This window comes from Penicillium chermesinum, assembly GCF_028974085.1.
Source record: "Penicillium chermesinum strain IBT 19713 chromosome Unknown utg000004l:1.0-3345178.0:1.0-3348027.0, whole genome shotgun sequence".
Taxonomy (NCBI): Eukaryota; Fungi; Ascomycota; class Eurotiomycetes; order Eurotiales; family Aspergillaceae; genus Penicillium; species Penicillium chermesinum.
This window is the reverse complement of record NW_026695314.1, coordinates 219,680-235,739: the sequence shown is the minus strand read 5'-3', so window position 1 is coordinate 235,739 and position 16,060 is coordinate 219,680. Positions and strand designations below refer to the sequence as shown.

The window sequence follows — 16,060 nt, the reverse complement described above, 5'->3', positions numbered from 1 at the left end:
GAGAAGAGGGGGATGTGTGGGGTAAAAGAGCGAGGAGGCGAGCGGGGGGCAGAGCGAATGCGGTGCAGGCTATCAGCCTTACCAGAGAAGCTTCTGCAGGGCAGTTCCAGAAACTATGCCTAAATCTATAAACAAAGCTAGAACCAACAAATCAAATGGACCCCTAAAAAAAAGCCATTCTCGTATTCAGCCCAACCCAAGCAGGCAGCGGTTTTTCTTCTTTATCGATATGGTTATCGGCGTTTCTCACCGCCCGCCTCCCCTGAACGTTGGAAAGCATCAACAAACTCCGTCAGCTCCAGCCCTGAAAGCCATCATGACCGTCTATTCATTCTACATCTTCGACCGCCACGGTAAGGAGTCTCAGGCTGGCTAGTCTGACTGTTTCCCGCAGCTAATTCTCATTAGCGGAATGCATATACAAGCGTCGGTGGCTCCCTCGCCCGGCCTCCCTCAAATCTCCGGGCGGACCAGAGCTGGGCCAGACTATGCGGACGGGAGACGATGATGCCAAGCTGGTCTTCGGAACGGTGTTCTCTCTGCGAAACATGGTGCGGAAATTGGGGGGTGAAGACGACAAGTAAGGCTTATCTGAGGACATGCTGGCGTTAGTGGTTGCTGACCGCCGCTCCGCAATAGCTTCGTCTCCTATACCACGAGCCAATATAAGCTCCACTACTACGAAACTCCAACCAACATCAAATTCGTGATGTTAACCGACATCAAAAGTCCCAGCATGCGGATCGCTCTCCAGCAAATCTATATCAACCTTTTCGTGGAATACGGTTCGTGCGAATCCCGGACTGCGAAAGGTTGCGTATTGTTTCCTAACACATCTCTTGCTTTTTGTTTTCTAGTGGTCAAGAATCCTTTGTCACCGGTGGAACACCCTGGTGGGCTGGGAGTGAACAATGAGCTGTTCGAGGAATCGCTGGAACAGTTCGTGGTATGTAGAATCTTTCATATGGTCCTCTCCCCTGTCTGTTAACGCATATCTGATCCGCCAGCAGACTCGGGTCTTGGCATGATCCTGTCTTTATCGCAGTCCGAGGCAATGCAATCAAAAGAACCGGTCTGGCCCTGTCAACTGCGAGGCGGGGCTGTAGATTATCCCCGAATGGCAACCCGACTATCGATGATCTGTCTCGTTTCTCAAGTCCCCGGAATCGGACACAAACACACCGCCATCCTGTCACATCTTGTCTTGGCTGGGGTTGCCTTTCGCGATGCTTTTATGGCATCCAAGAAGAGCGGTCTCCGGGCTGCCATTAAATTGGCCGGATATCCCACGTGGGTGCACGCGCCAACCCTCGAGCGACCGCACCAAATATCGGGCACAAGCTTAGGACAGCTACTATAGACTAGGGGCTCGACTCAAGCAGTACTTTGGGAACTTTTACAGGTTAATTGGAGACTTTGGTGGGCCATGAGCAATCATGCCAACCCCTGTCAATAGCTGTCGTTTCGCACTATACCAAAGATACATCTTTTCAACACGTTACTCTGCTCGCTTGTTGGACAGAGAGCTCAATCTAAAACCAGCATTCTAAATTACCAGATACAGAAACGAATCGTAAAACCATACCGGATCGATTAGGACTAATAGCTCAAGGTTGCTCCCGTTTTGCGAGCAACTTCTCCCCGAACCCGCAGGTCAAGGTTCTGGAGCTTTCACGAGGTTTCGGCAGTACAAAGTCCAGCTCTCCCATCTGCTCCGGGGCTTCAGTGCAACCAATGACGAAGTTCACAATGAGCAATTGCCATGCGCCAAGAAAAGATAAAGCAGGTTCCTCCCTCTCGGGCCGCAGCAGCCCCTTGTAGGTCGCACAGCTATCAGGGCCCAGTACATGCGCACATGTCTCTGTTCAAGCTAACGGAGTCGCGGGTGGTCTCTCTGCCTTTTATGCATAAAATGGCAGATCTTCGTATTATATGCGGTCTGTTGGGGTCTGTTGGGCTTACCGTGGGCCCTTCTTTCGGGTTTCTCAGCTGTGTCCCTGATATTATCGCTGGCTCAAATTATGTTCTTTCGCTTCTTCTTTGGCCCCAAGTCTGCTTGTATCTTACCACAAATGGCTGTTCTGTTGTTCTGTACAGATTGTACTGTCCAGAATTTTCCATCTTACCGCCTGTATATATGGATGTACATGTATGAGGCCGCGCCTGGAACGGGAAAGCCATCTGCTCCTCCACGAACTGGGCTGGATATTCATGAACACCTAAATACGCATATACCCTGCGTATACCGATCCGTAATTAGTTCTTGGCCGGTCCTCCAAGTTCGGGTAATTGTCGACCAGTGCCCTTCACGCCTACTCGTATATTACAGCCTACCAACTCGGAGGAGCCACCGTACACGAACATACCCGGGTACCAAAGTGGAGGAGTATATAGCTGGATCGGACGTGGAAATATGCATCGATGCGAGAAAAAGCAAAGAAGAGCACACGCCACTCGATATGCAGCCCCGGCGCTGTGCTCAGAAACCAAGCCAGTGTTGCAGTCTCGGGCTATGCCGATATGCATCCTGCGCTTCTCTTTTACTTCTTGGAGATGATGGGCGGTGGCCATAGCTCTTTATCTGCCTGCGTACTTTGTAAAAGAATCTCTAGTCTGTCTTGTTTCGTCTTTTTCCCCCCATTTCTTACAATTTTCGATTTTCAATTCCTTTTTAACCTTTCGGCTTTGCGAAAGGGGGAGGGGGTTGCAGCCCCCCCCCGTCATCTGAGATCCCGTCAAACTGGCGGTCAGTCCTGTTCGCTTGAGAATCTCTGGGTAGCGTAGCCCAATGCGAAGGCTTGACTGCTACTCTGGAGGCAGCAGCACCAAAGCCTATTTCAGACAGCTTTTGACCGTGTGGATACTAGGCACGCTTGGGATCCCTCTGTCGGCGCTTGCAGTGGGGTCAGGAGGGGCAGGTCGTGTGCGTCTGTTTTTTTATTCCCTACTCCGATGTCCGGACAGTAAGTTTTACCTAAAGGATTTAAGTTGGATGATCTGGTGGGTTCTGGGGCGTATACACCGTACCCTGTGAGGCATAGGCGCTTTCTTGTAACCTCGGCTCTTGATGAACGAAGCTAGGAAATGCAAGGAAGAGGCTACGTATTCACCCGATTCAAAGATTAGGTACGGGCCATGCGTTCCTTTCCCACTAATCTGTCATCTTTGCGCAATACTGGGGGGAAGAGTACGGGGGTGGGGATGGTAGCATGAAGCCACTCTACCCAAGCCCCCTCCTTGAATGGGGCGGTGATTGGCGACGACAAATGCCTCGTAGTGTGCGACTATGTGGATGTTCGCATGTGTGTTCTCGGCTGCAGCGGAATAGGCATTGGAGACCGTCTTGGTAGGTAGCATAGCCAAGATCAAATAAAATACCTTGTCCAGCTCGTATATCGGAGTACGACTCTATGGTTATGGGGGGAAGCTGAAAGTTCCCCAGACTTGTGCGTGCATGGATACCTTGGATACAGCCCTCAATGTTTACGGTTTTACCGGCCTGTATGGGTTTTTTGTAAATACTTGGACTCGGTTTCGACGGTCACTTAACTCCGGAGTTATTCACCCACAAACTTGCTAGGCTGATGGTGGGGTGTCGAAAAAGTCCACCTCTTCCTGCCGGGGCTTGACATGTAGGCGACTGGCCCCTCCTTGCAATTGATGCTACTAGTATTTGCGGAGGACATCCCGCCGACAACAGACGGTGAAGGGAAGACGTTGCTGACTGTGCGTGCAGCTCTGATAGGCTCCGATCTATCGTACATAAGAACAGACACTATGACATTCCATGATTTGCAATACCAATGGGCACTGTGCGCTGTCGGACGATATCGAATCAGTGCGGTAGAGGACCAAGGGGTACTATAGGTTCCTGCAGTTGATCAATCGGCGCCAGACTTCCAGGGATGCCGTCATTCAGCCCAGATGACGCCAGATGAACTGATAGAAAAGGGAGGAGAAAATGGAGCTAGCATCTCGTATGATTGACGGGTGACTCCGTCACAACGTCCCCCCGGGCCCTCCATCTATAACCCGATGAGGAGCTTTGCATGAGTGACCCGTGCTGGGGAGAGATCGGCCGGCTCTGCGCGTGTGTTTTCTCAGAAAATGTATGGGCGTTTCGCGGGGAGGGGGATTGACAAGGAGGATTAACACTTTCGGAATTTGAAAGCTCCATCTTCCGAAACTGATTGGTACAATCAAACGTCTCATCTATGGTACGACGTATGGCCTGTCCGGAGGGGGGGGTTTCCCTGACCAACCCTGATTTTGTATCGATTTACCTCTATTGTCCAGGCACGTCGCATTAGAGCCGTCGGGACAATTAGATTCCGGAGGTCAACCTTGATTACAGAGGATACCAGGCCAACCATTGCCTACTCCACTCTCTGTTTCGCACTTGCTATACCGAGTCATGAAGCACACACGGAAAGCGGGGGATACGATACAGCACCCAGAGTTGTTTCTCTACCCGCCTTGAAAGCCCATGAGTTGCGGGACATGGGCCCCTCCCCATCGCTGGCCATGCTAGCGCCACAAGACACACCCAGCGCGTCGGCTCGCGGTGCTGGTGCGGGGCCACGATCGAATCACAGCGCGCGGTGGCCAGGATGCTCGATGGGCACAGCCTCACTCGCCTCAAAGCTCGCGTTAAATTATTCAGATGTAGAAAAGTGTATTTTAGAGTAATTGTACGTCAGTGGGCGAACCTCGGGGGGCGAATATGAACAACGCAGAGCTCTCCGCTCATCCGACGTCAGAGAATGTGCCGCGAAATGCGCCAATCGGGCACAGTTGCGAGGGCGAAATGAGTACGTTTCTAATATGCTGAAGAGGGGAACGTCATCGGGGCAGATCGGCCAGGAAAAGTCGGGCCTGGCAAATTGCTTGATCGTTCTTAGCTGTGAACACGGAAGAGGGAACACCCAGCGCTGGTAACCAAGGATCTTCCGATGATGGGGCCGGGACCTGGTTACTCCGTACCCGGTAGACTGCGCCGTAATGAATTTCCATTAAATCTCTCACCACGTACTAAGTACTCGGCAGGTACGGATACATATCGGCAACTTAAGTCTGCAGCTACTTTGCAGTGAGTAGCCTCTTAATGCACCTTGGGGAATGCATCTGGAGTATACGCCGGTACCGAGTACCGGGAATGTACAACCTCACTACACTACTCTACAACCGATACAAAGGGGTGAAGAAACCAGAACAAGGATTGTGCTCAGGATTCGAGCATCAAATAGAAGGCCCTACCTGGGGTAGAGGGCCAATGCTAGATTAATAATGCTGACATTGGGGGTGCGTCCACTTTAGGGTTGGGAGGCGTAGGCCGAGGACAAGGACGGAAAGTTACGCTGCGTATAGGATGTAGGATGTAACACCCGGTAATGCGTTCGCAATTTCTGGCAATTTCTGGTTAAACGTCTGACTTTTCTTACCTGATTTTACATTACTCCTCGAGGTTTTTGCCTGCGTATTCACGATAAATTACGTATAATACTGTCTATTACCGCCCATTACTCGCGGATGCTCGCTGTTCCTCTCGTAAGCCCATCAGTCCGCGGGCTCCTTCTTGTTTTCGACGTAATTCCCCATACTGGTACACCGTTTCTCCGTGGTATTTCATGTGGCCCTTTCCCGTAGCATCGCCAATTTTATCCCCCTCGTATCCCTTCCACATTTCCCTTTTTTCCTTTTTTTCTTCTCTCTTCCTTTGAAAGTTTGACTTATCTTATATGTGACACTTACCCTTCCCACCGGGGGCTGCCTCGAGGCTGTTTGGTCGAAAATCGAATTCGTCAACTTGATCTACTTTCAGCGTTTTCCGCTCGCATCCAGGTAACGGCAATAACTGCGACTTTCTGGCGTCACTGTGTTTCTGCCTGAGGCTACAAGGCAACTAGCTGCCGTTTTTTCCACCAAAAAATCGCCCGTTCTTCTTCTTTTTCCCCCTCACCTTGGGACCGTTCTCTTATTGTCGAGGAGCTTGCAGTGTAGCCATCGAGCTTCGTGCGAGCTCTCGCTCGTCCCCCAGTTCTCCATTGGAGACGTGGTCCTTTACCTTCCATCAACACCCTCCAAAACTACCGCACATGACTCCACCTTCTGCTTCACCAGTTCCGTCTGCAGTCTCTTCTACCACGAACTCTTTACATTCACATGACCGGGATGGAGACCCTTCGGTAACACGCGCCCTGGCGGGCATGACTGTTTCCCCGCCGAATGGGGAGGTTCTCTCCCCATCGGCCACCTCCCCAGCTCCCAAGCAGACCAAAGCCAATATGGCTGCCCGTTTTTCGCGCATGTTCTCCAGCTCAGGGAAGGTCCCTCAGCAGAAGGAACAGCAGAAGGAACAGCAGAAGGAACAGCAGAAGGAACAACAGAAGGAACAACAGAACCACGACATCCACAGAGATCTATCCGACAGTAGCCTCGAAAGTATCCAGGCACCATCCAGTCATAAAGAGAAACCTTCTTCAAAACCTTCATCCCGTGCGAACTCAAGACCTCCGTCCCGCACGCCTTCTCGCCAGCCCTCTCTGAAGAACGAGCCTATTGAGAAGGACAGCAAAAAGAAAATCAATGGCAGCAAAGCAGAGAAAGAGACCGCAGTTGCCCCGCATAAGCGATTTGAACTCCTCCCCGAGCACCTGGGACACCACTGTCACCACCTTCGAAGTGCCCGCCGGCAAGAAAAGCTCACCGATCTTCTTCGCGATATGCTCGGAGCCCGCAAGAAGGACGATCAGGTGGACGAGCAGCAACTTTCCCTTATGTCGACCTGGATCGACCAGTTCAGAACCGAACGAGACAAACTCGCCGCCGACAAGAAGGGTGGCCCGAATGCCACCGCATCTCTGGTCGACAAATACGGGAAATGCCAGGAGATTGTAGGCCGCGGCGCCTTTGGCATCGTCCGCATCTCACACAAAGTCGACCCGGCCGATTCGAAATGCGAACAGCTGTATGCCGTGAAAGAGTTCCGGCGCCGTCCTCAGGAGACAGCCAAGAAATACCAGAAGAGACTCACTTCTGAATTCTGCATCTCTTCATCTCTTCGTCACCCAAATGTCATTCACACTCTAGATCTCCTGCAGGATGCCAAAGGCGATTACTGCGAGGTCATGGAGTATTGTGCCGGAGGTGATTTGTATACCTTGGTCCTTGCCGCTGGAAAACTCGAGGTTGCTGAGGCAGACTGCTTCTTCAAACAGCTGATGCGCGGAGTTGAATATATGCATGAGATGGGTGTTGCCCATCGTGACTTGAAACCCGAGAATCTGCTATTGACTACCCACGGTGCGCTGAAGATCACCGACTTTGGCAACGGTGAATGTTTCCGTATGGCCTGGGAAAAAGAAGCCCACATGACAGCGGGCCTCTGCGGATCGGCACCTTACATTGCGCCGGAGGAATACACCGAGAAGGAATTTGATCCTCGCGCTGTCGACCTGTGGGCTGTTGGTGTGATCTACATGGCTATGCGTACTGGTCGACACCTGTGGCGAGTGGCCCGCAAAGACGAGGATGAATTCTATCAACGTTACTTGGAGGGTCGCAAGCACGAGGATGGCTATGCGCCTATTGAAACACTACACCGGGTATGTACCCTCCTGATTCTTCTCCCCCGCTTTCCTTCTTTTCTAGAAGTGTCTTTCGGTGTGTATAGTTTGCTAACTCCATATAAGGCACGTTGCCGAAATGTGATCTACTCTATTCTAGATCCCAACCCCTCCCGCCGCATCAACGCATCTCAAGTGCTCAAGTCCGAGTGGGTACGACAGATCAAGCTTTGTAAGGCGGGTGAGGAAGGATTCTAGCGGTGCACTTTGTTTCTCCCGGTGATACTCTTGGACGAAATGGCAAGGGCAGAATTGATGGCTTATTTTTCAATGCGGAAGAATTCCCCTTGTATGAGCATCTGGGTGGTTTATGTCTTGTCCCAAGAACCCGTTCAAGGGAAAGGCGGTCCTTGTCTTGTCCTTTGAATGCTCCTTTAGATTTATGGAGGCCCTTTTTTTGTCCTTTCGGTCATATGATCCTGGCGCATTTCTATATCTCAGCTTTTTCAGCCTATCGTTGCTTAGCTTTGCGGGTTTTCTTCTTTTTCTTGGTCTGGATTGTCATGTTTTTTCATGTGAAATGCAACGAAGAGTCATGACTTTTTTTTTCATCCCCCTCTTATCCTTTTTTTTTCCTCTTGCGGTCGGTCTTGGTATTACCTTGAAGCTGGAACGGCTTGACGGCGTTTGCGGCAAGTTGGACTTTGTTACGTGTGTGTATTAGCGATGGCGTCCTGCTAGCGGTTGGGGAGGACTACTTTCTCTGTCCCTTAACCGAAATCAGTATAGGTGGGAGATCCATTTGCGTGTTTGACTTTGTTTTCTTTTCTTTTTTTCCCCCTTTCTGTTTTTCTTTTTTTCTTTTTTGGGGGGGGTTGAATTCCCTCGTTCATATCACCGGGCCCCGTATATAGCATCCGGTAAATCCTGTATATAGACTCGAACGAAGTGGTTCGTTATTAGATCTGAAATGACCAGGATCTCCAGCTCACCTGACCGTTTGCCTTCGTGTAGTTTGCGTCTGTTTCCCTGGCTTGTTACTGTTAAACCGCGAATCACCTGATTTACCACATCAAGGCCAGCTGGCGCTCGCCACGTCGTCGGGACCTTCCTCTATGGGTAATATTTATCTGCTAACGATGCGGATGATGCATCTCGCACAACAAGATGCCCACCCAATGCATGACATCAGGTTACAGGTGTGGCACTGCCCCATAACCAGCAGGTCCACCAGTCTTGCGAAGCCGAGTTACAGTACTTGACGTACGGTACTTCGAGTATAATGCTTACTTTGTTCTATGTACATGCAGATCTGATGGCCTCAGAGTGGCTCCCGCGGGAACCCGACTGCAATCATTCATATCATTCAGTGTTTTGGCCCCGCCCCATCACCTGCGACTGGGGGCGGTTTACTGGGGGGCTGATGTGTGGCGGGCCTGACCATAGTTACGCTTCGTGTTTCGAGGCGTTTTGAAGATTGAGTTGACTATCGCTCCAAAAAGAGCTGCCAAGTCCCTCAACAATTGGGATCTGCCAACGTGTGCAGCTAACGCTCTTGGCGCATGCTGTGTGCCCAGCCTCTAGGCACCTGCATTCTGCATTTTGACCCCGACCTCCTAGCTGGGCCATTTGTGCGGTGCCCAGCGCTTGTGGATTTCATGACTTTTAGGTTTTTTTTTCTGGACTTTGCGCTACGAGTCCTGGGAAAATTCTATTGAATCTTTCAGCCTTACGTGCGATTCTTGGCGGTAGCAATACCAAAGTGTATCTTTCACGGGAAAATTACTTTCAGTATAGTTCTATTTATTTCGGTAAGGACGGTACTGTGTACATACGTCCAGTACGTCCCGTAACGCGCTGGATCGCTTGGCAGAGAGGTTCGCAGAGAGACGCAAGCTTCATGAAATTAGAGAAGTTGAAAGATCATGGCACCTACTGTAGAGTGGAGGAGCTTCCACATCGATGACTGACGTAGCCGCATCCGGTGAGTGACTAAGCAGACCGCTACAGGCACCAGGACTGGGCACTCAGGCAAACTCGCGACGAAACATCTCTCTTGGGCTCAACATCTAACAGTACACGGTTGGCGCTTGAGCTTGTTCTGTCAGCTTCAAGCTTTGCTTCGACACCCTCCCGCTTTCCCCTTTCACACCGATCGACCATCTCCACTTCGTTGCAGAAGATCTCCAGAAGCCGCCATCATGTCGTGGGCAGGTATGGTGGCGCCGGACTGTAGCGCCGAGGATTGACGGCGAACACATCGAGATAGGCTAACCCTTGGAATTATCCAGGCTTTAAGAAGAATGTCAACCGTGCCACCACGCAGGTGATGATGAAGACTGGTGCGTCCGCCGCAGATTGCTACCCCGCAATCAATCAACGTCGGCTCAATCGGATCGACACTAACGAACAAACCAGGGCACGTGGAGCGGACAAATGACCGAGACTATGAGATTGAAGAACGGTACGCGTTGGTCGGTCTCAGAGTCCGAGAAGCATCCTAACGATTGTAGACGATACCGCACAATGGAGGCAGCTGCCAACCGACTGCAAAAAGAAGCCAAGGGTTACCTGGACTCGCTACGAGGTCAGCTTCAGAACGGAAGCCCACGGAATTCTGCAACGTTACTGACATCCAACAGCCATGACCGCATCGCAAATGCGTATTGCAGAGACCATTGATGCTTTCTACGGCGACGCGAATACCAAGGACGGTGTCAGCCGAAGCTACAAGCAAGCCGTGGAGGACCTTGATGCGGAAACTATCAAGGCCTTGGATGGGCCCTACCGGTATGTTTTAAGCTGCCTATGCATTGCTCCGTGGGCTCCGAAAAGCTGATGCCCCGCTTCAGAACAACCGTTCTCGACCCAATCAGTCGATTCACTGCCTACTTCCCCGACGTAAACGAGTGCATTAAGAAGCGCAATCACAAGCTTTTGGACTACGATTCCATGCGCGCGAAAGTAAAGCGACTGGTGGAGAAGCCCGACAAGGATGCCACCAAGCTCCCGCGCACCGAACGCGAACTGGAAATGGCCAAGCAGGCCTACGAGCAGCTGAACGAGCAGCTCTTCACCGAATTGCCCCAGCTCATCGACCTTCGCGTGCCATATTTGGATCCTAGCTTCGAGGCCCTTGTCAAGATTCAGCTGCGCTTCTGTGCCGAGGCGTACTCCCGTATGGCTCAGGTGCAGCAGTATCTGGCTGCGGAGACACGAGACCAATATGCTCGTGGTGATCTAGACAACCGGGTTGAGGAGGTGCTGCAAGAGATTCGTGACCTGAGCATTGCTGGAACGGTTTAGAGGGAGTTTTTTTCTTTTTCTTTTTCTTTTTTTTTTTTTCTTTCTCTTTTCTTCTGTTTCGATACAATTTCGCATAATCTGGGTTATAAGCCTATGCTTTTTTACGTGTGCTGATAAGACTATGCGGTGCTGTTTTTGTTTCATGCTTATACAGTCCGATTGGACTGAGTAGCCTGTGGTCTCTATTTTTATATTTTCAACCACTTTACATGACTTTGTAACTCTGTATTTCCGAAAAAGGAAGAGATAGTTCTATTCAATGTACATGGATTACCACAAACCAAGAAGCTCAAGACCTCCCACCGGTTTGATGCTGATATCAACCCCAGAATCCGTATAAGCCCATAAACTCCAATGCCCATGCAAGGCTAGATGCAATCGTATAGAACCAACCGTCCCAAAAGTCCCGTGGAATGCGCTTCAACTCTCAGGGTCCCTGCGCATAGACACGCCCCCGATAAAGCTCCTTCTCCAGAGCCATCACCACCTGGTCAACCGCAGCCTCCATCCTCTTCGCCTCCTGCGGATCCATTTCCGCAAGCACATAATCCGCAACATCCTCCCGCCCCCTGGTCTCCGGCCTCCCGATCCCATATCCAATCCGCAGCACGGCAAACTCGCGCGGCGGCGCATCCTTAAATGCCTTCTCACTCCCCTTCACAAACACACTCCTCACCTCGCGCGGATCCGGTTCGCCGCGCTTGGCCCCCAAATTCCACATCTTCTTCTTATCCAGGGTCGCAAACACATCCTCCAACCCCCGGTGGCCGCGCAGACTAAACGACTCGGGTCCCCCGTACCGAACCTTCAGCTTCCCCGGCGCACTCTCCAACTCATCGTGCAGCAGGACCAGCGTTGCCGGCACCCCCTCTCCGCGCTGCAGCCCGGGGATCTGCATGGACAGCCCCCGGTCCGCTCTGACGAAGAAGTTCATCATCGCAGCCACGAGGCCCCGGCCGGACTCGTTCATGTAGTGCGTTGGCCGCTTGGTCGCGACGAAGGGGTGCAGGTTTGCCTCGGCCCAGCGCGTCTGCAGGCGCGGGAGGAGGGCGTCGAGGAGGAGGCTGCCGGCATTGTGGCGGGTTCTGGCATATTTGGCTCCTGGGTTGCCGAGGGCGGCGATGTAGAGGAGGCGGTTTGGAGCCCGCGGTGGCATGGCTGGATCTTGGGGTGCGGCGATGGGCGCCCGAGGTAATCGGGAATCGCGACTCGGAGGGTTGGGTGGATCGGATGGAGAGGATATAGTCATACGGTGTCTGTGTATATACGAGTTGCGTAAGCTTCGCGGAAGCGCGTGGTTCCTGATAGGAGGGGAGGAACCCATTCTTTTTTTTTTTCCCGATTGTACGCAATTATTTTCCTGACGGGTCCCGTCTGGTGGTCCCCGTTTGGTTCAGGCACGGGAGATCGGCTGTGACTGGCTGTAACTGGCTGGGGCCCCCTCTGCCCTGGGATAATCAGGAGGCGCGGATTATCCTTGGTGGATATAAGGGAGATTTGTTCACGGGGGAATGCCGGTCGCAGTGATACTTCAGTAAAGTGGGTTTCGGCCAGCCGTACTCACCTATTTGTATTATTCTGTAGAACAAAATATTGTTGATGCAGGGGTATGTCCTAGTAGGACTCCTACGTATGCCATAGACTACTTGAGGCCTTGCTGGGTGCTGGGTTCTGGGCTCCCAGTCCGACTTCAAAGCCTTGGGTCGTTCCGTTGACTTCGTATGCGAGTCGCGTACCTGCCGGTCCACCCTGATTCATTTTCCATGCGGTGCTCAAACCTGGGCACACTTGGCTTACTCCCGTACTAGTATCTAGACGAGAGCACAGCCCCTACTTGGGAAATCAACGTCCAAGAAGTTCGACTGCAAAATGGTTCTTAGTTCAATCTAGCGAATTTCGCGAGCGAGGGAGAATTGGGCTCGGGGTCTATGCATGAATCATGTCAGGCAGGAAGTGGGGTATTCTTGTTAATCCCAGCAAAATGGTAAAAGGATCATGATATTCCTGAGGAGCTCGTGAACAACTGGCAAGCGGACTACTCCCGAGTATCACACAACCTGAAACTTTCCTTGTAACAGTGGAGTATCGCGGCGCGCTCGAATAATCGCGGGAAAAAAACAGTAAAAATAAAAATAAAAGTCAAATCAAAAACAAAATTGTTGCATTAAACAACCCGCGAAAATACCAAAACAAAGCCATCAAGCCGCGTGTGTTAATGTCTCATGCAACTCCCAACTAGTCTTCGTGGCCTGCTCTAACGCATGTTTCAGAGGATCTGGCCAAGGCGCGGAACCCAAGATGTGATGGAAAATTGTGATTCGGAATTCCCTGTCCCATGCAACTCCTGGGGAAGCCGGGAGCCCGAGCTGCAGAAACCATCGCACGATCCAGAGCACCGGGTCTGAATTAACCATAAACTCCCCGGGGGAAGGCTTAGATAAAGACTCCGAGGTGCATGGGCGCATTTGGGGCCTTTGGTGGAGCCCTCGTGCTGGTCCATGCTCACCTGTACCCTTTCTGTCGGGTCTCGTCAAAGAGGCGAGAGCTGCCGATCTCACTAGACGTCCATGGAGTCGACCAGTCTGTCTAGACCCGATCGTCACACAAACGAGAGGCTTCCCCGCCCGCAGGTGTGCTGGAACAGGCGTTCAGCTCTCCAAGTCACTTGCATGTGCCCTTGTGTAAAAGAGAAGCCTGGAGCTGTCCTTGTACATGACTCTATCGATCTCTTGGAAACCAGTATCAGAGAAGTCCCTCTCCCAAATTCGAACGTGTAGGTCCCACTACGTCCCTAATTTCCCGGCGCTGCGGGCCCTATGCCTCCTGCGGTCCGCTCCTGCCCTGCTCAGCTCCACTGGCCCATTTTACCCGGCGAACTGGTTTCGTATATGCCATTTCAGTGATCAGGTCTCCCGACCGTTTGGATGTGCTCAGGGACTTGGGCCTTCGTGGACAGGTTGGTCCAGATGATCGGGTCTCCACGGCATCATCCCATCGACTTTTCCCAAACTTTGGGTGATCTGCTTACCCCCTCCTGCCTGATTTTCTCGTATTAATCATATTAATCATATGGAGGATTTCTGTGTTTTTTTTTTCTTTTTTTCTTTTTTAAAGTTGTTTGGCCCGCAACCTCGGTTCCCGGTTCTCTGGTTCCATGGCTCTACAATTCTACTCTTCTATGATTCTGTGGTTCTATAGTTCCTGAGCTCTTCTATGCTCGTATCCTTCTATACCAGCCCTTCTATACCAGCATTATCCCAAATCCAAATCATCCTGCCGCGTTAGGTGCTTCTGATTCTGAGCAGTCCGTCTGGTCTCCGTCATGTTATGGACGAAACACCTAGCCAAGAATCGGAAAACCCGGACCATTCTTATCATGGATCCCCAGTGCTCGGTGTTGATAGTTCAGAATCAGAGGACAATTCTGAAAGTACAGAGTCAATGTGAGTCACCATTTGATGTTCTCGATGGGGCAAATGTCGATTTTCTCTCGGAGGAGTGCAATGTTTACCGTGTCAGGATTTCCAGACCGAGCTCGAGCTCAACCACTGACACATACGTTAGAGTTTCAACCCGCTCTTGCTCGCCACGGAGTCTACAGCATGTCGAAGAGAATGGCCGTCGGTACTGCGATCAGAACTACTTCATGCCCAACGACGATGCAGAGCTCACCCGGCTCAACATCGTCCATCAAATCTACCTGATTCTCCTGGAAGGCCGACTCACCACAGCCCCAATCCCCACGTCCTCGCCTCGCATATTAGACATTGGCACGGGTCCAGGTGATTGGGCCATCGAAATGAGTACCAAGTATCCAGAAGCTACCATCATCGCCTCCGACATAGGCGTCTTCGATGCCGGGCTCGGTCACATGTCCCTCCCCAACATCGATTTCCAAATTTCAGATGCCGAGACCCCATGGACCTACCACGAACCCTTCGATCTAATCCACCTCCGCGGCCTCTCCGGTGCATTCGCCAATTGGCCTCGAATTTACCAACAAGCCTACACCCACCTCAAACCAGGTGGATATATCGAGGTCGCCGACGCCGACCCGGCGGGTGATACTGTGCTAGCATCTCCAGAGACAGCGCCGCATCTATGCGCCTACGCCGCAGCACTCCGCCAAGCGGGCGACAACTGCGGCCATCCACGGGACCTGGGCCACCTTCGCACCGAGGTCCTTGCTGAAGCTGGGTTTGAAGCCATCCGAGCAGTGGAACGCACATTCCCCGTTGGCCTGTGGCCGGAAGACGATGACGAAAAGACTATCGGGAAGATGGCTCTCATTGCGGCCCTGGAAGGCCTGGAAGCATTTGCTTTGCGTCCCTTGACGCAGTCGGCTGGATATTCGCTCGACGAGGCCCGGAAACTATGTGGCGATGTTCAAACGGAGCTGCTGGCGCCGGATCAAAGACTGACGGGGCGGATTCGTATCATGACGGGGCGGAAGCCAACTTCATATGCCCAGCGCCGAAGCCAAGTGATGGCGAGGGCGATGCAGAAAGTGAAGGATTTACAGGGGAGTCTGCCTGTTGAAACAGATCACTAGAGATGCATAGGATTGGATGGAATTCGGCATTGGGTGTTGGTGGTGCAGGCTTTGTCTCATATGCATGCAGCCGGGCTTGGACCCTGTTGCCTCGTGAATAGCGAGTAAATTCTTTACTTATAGCAGAACCCAGAACAGAACGAACATCGAAGCTCACCAATGTGTGAATTCAATATGTTTTCTACTTGACGCATATTCGTCGTTGAAGGTGACAAGCTAACCACAAGTACTCGGCAATGCTTGACAGACTTGGAGGGGGTTGCCTCCACTCCAAATAGCCAAGTATCTCGGCTCTCCATCCATAGCTTGTAACTACCGTTCTGTGCCCAGGGTGCCAAGGCTTGGAAAACCAGAATCGCTAAGGTTTTACGCTTCCGCCAAGGCGCAGGCTGGTACCTTGTTTGGAGCCCTTAAAATAAACGTGGTGGTATCGTAGTATTAGTATATGGTAGACGAACAATAGTGCAGGGTTTCCGTAGTCAGGTTTGGCCGAACTACAACAAAGGCAAGGAGGCCTTCCGGGGAATGGGACACGATTAGCTGCACAATTAGTGTCTGCAGTAATACTGAGGAGTCAGAACGTCCCATTCTTCGGTCATGTAGTCCTTTCGACTAGGATGAGAACGAGGGGGGGCCT

General features: G+C 51.8%; 5 protein-coding genes across 5 annotated transcripts; 4 read left to right on the top strand and 1 right to left on the bottom strand.

Annotated features, from left to right (window-relative positions):
• Positions 1-316: 316 nt before the first annotated feature.
• Positions 317-1,028, top strand: N7468_004976 (TRAPP subunit BET5; the record flags this gene model as incomplete). The annotated part of the gene is made up of 5 exons (XM_058474273.1): positions 317-353; positions 409-580; positions 640-785; positions 858-946; positions 1,008-1,028. 5 exons carry the CDS (start codon positions 317-319, stop codon positions 1,026-1,028), a joined length of 465 nt encoding a protein of 154 aa, XP_058330013.1.
• A 5,067-nt stretch (positions 1,029-6,095) lies between these two features.
• N7468_004975 (serine/threonine protein kinase SAT4) lies at positions 6,096-7,823 on the top strand (the record flags this gene model as incomplete). Its single annotated transcript, XM_058474272.1, has 2 exons — positions 6,096-7,604; positions 7,692-7,823. The coding sequence occupies 2 exons, from the start codon at positions 6,096-6,098 to the stop codon at positions 7,821-7,823; spliced, it is 1,641 nt and encodes a 546-aa protein (XP_058330012.1).
• Positions 7,824-9,674: 1,851 nt separating this feature from the next.
• N7468_004974 (amphiphysin-like protein RVS161) lies at positions 9,675-10,871 on the top strand (the record flags this gene model as incomplete). Its single annotated transcript, XM_058474271.1, has 6 exons — positions 9,675-9,779; positions 9,835-9,907; positions 9,984-10,029; positions 10,079-10,152; positions 10,208-10,355; positions 10,418-10,871. Coding segments are annotated over 6 exons (900 nt in total), but the record flags the coding sequence as incomplete, so codon positions are not given.
• A 427-nt stretch (positions 10,872-11,298) lies between these two features.
• N7468_004973 (uncharacterized protein) lies at positions 11,299-12,027 on the bottom strand (the record flags this gene model as incomplete). Its single annotated transcript, XM_058474270.1, has 1 exon — positions 11,299-12,027. One exon carries the CDS (start codon positions 12,025-12,027, stop codon positions 11,299-11,301), a length of 729 nt encoding a protein of 242 aa, XP_058330010.1.
• Positions 12,028-14,247: 2,220 nt separating this feature from the next.
• On the top strand, positions 14,248-15,423 carry N7468_004972 (class I SAM-dependent methyltransferase; the record flags this gene model as incomplete). Its single annotated transcript, XM_058474269.1, has 1 exon — positions 14,248-15,423. The coding sequence occupies one exon, from the start codon at positions 14,248-14,250 to the stop codon at positions 15,421-15,423; it is 1,176 nt and encodes a 391-aa protein (XP_058330009.1).
• Positions 15,424-16,060: the final 637 nt, after the last annotated feature.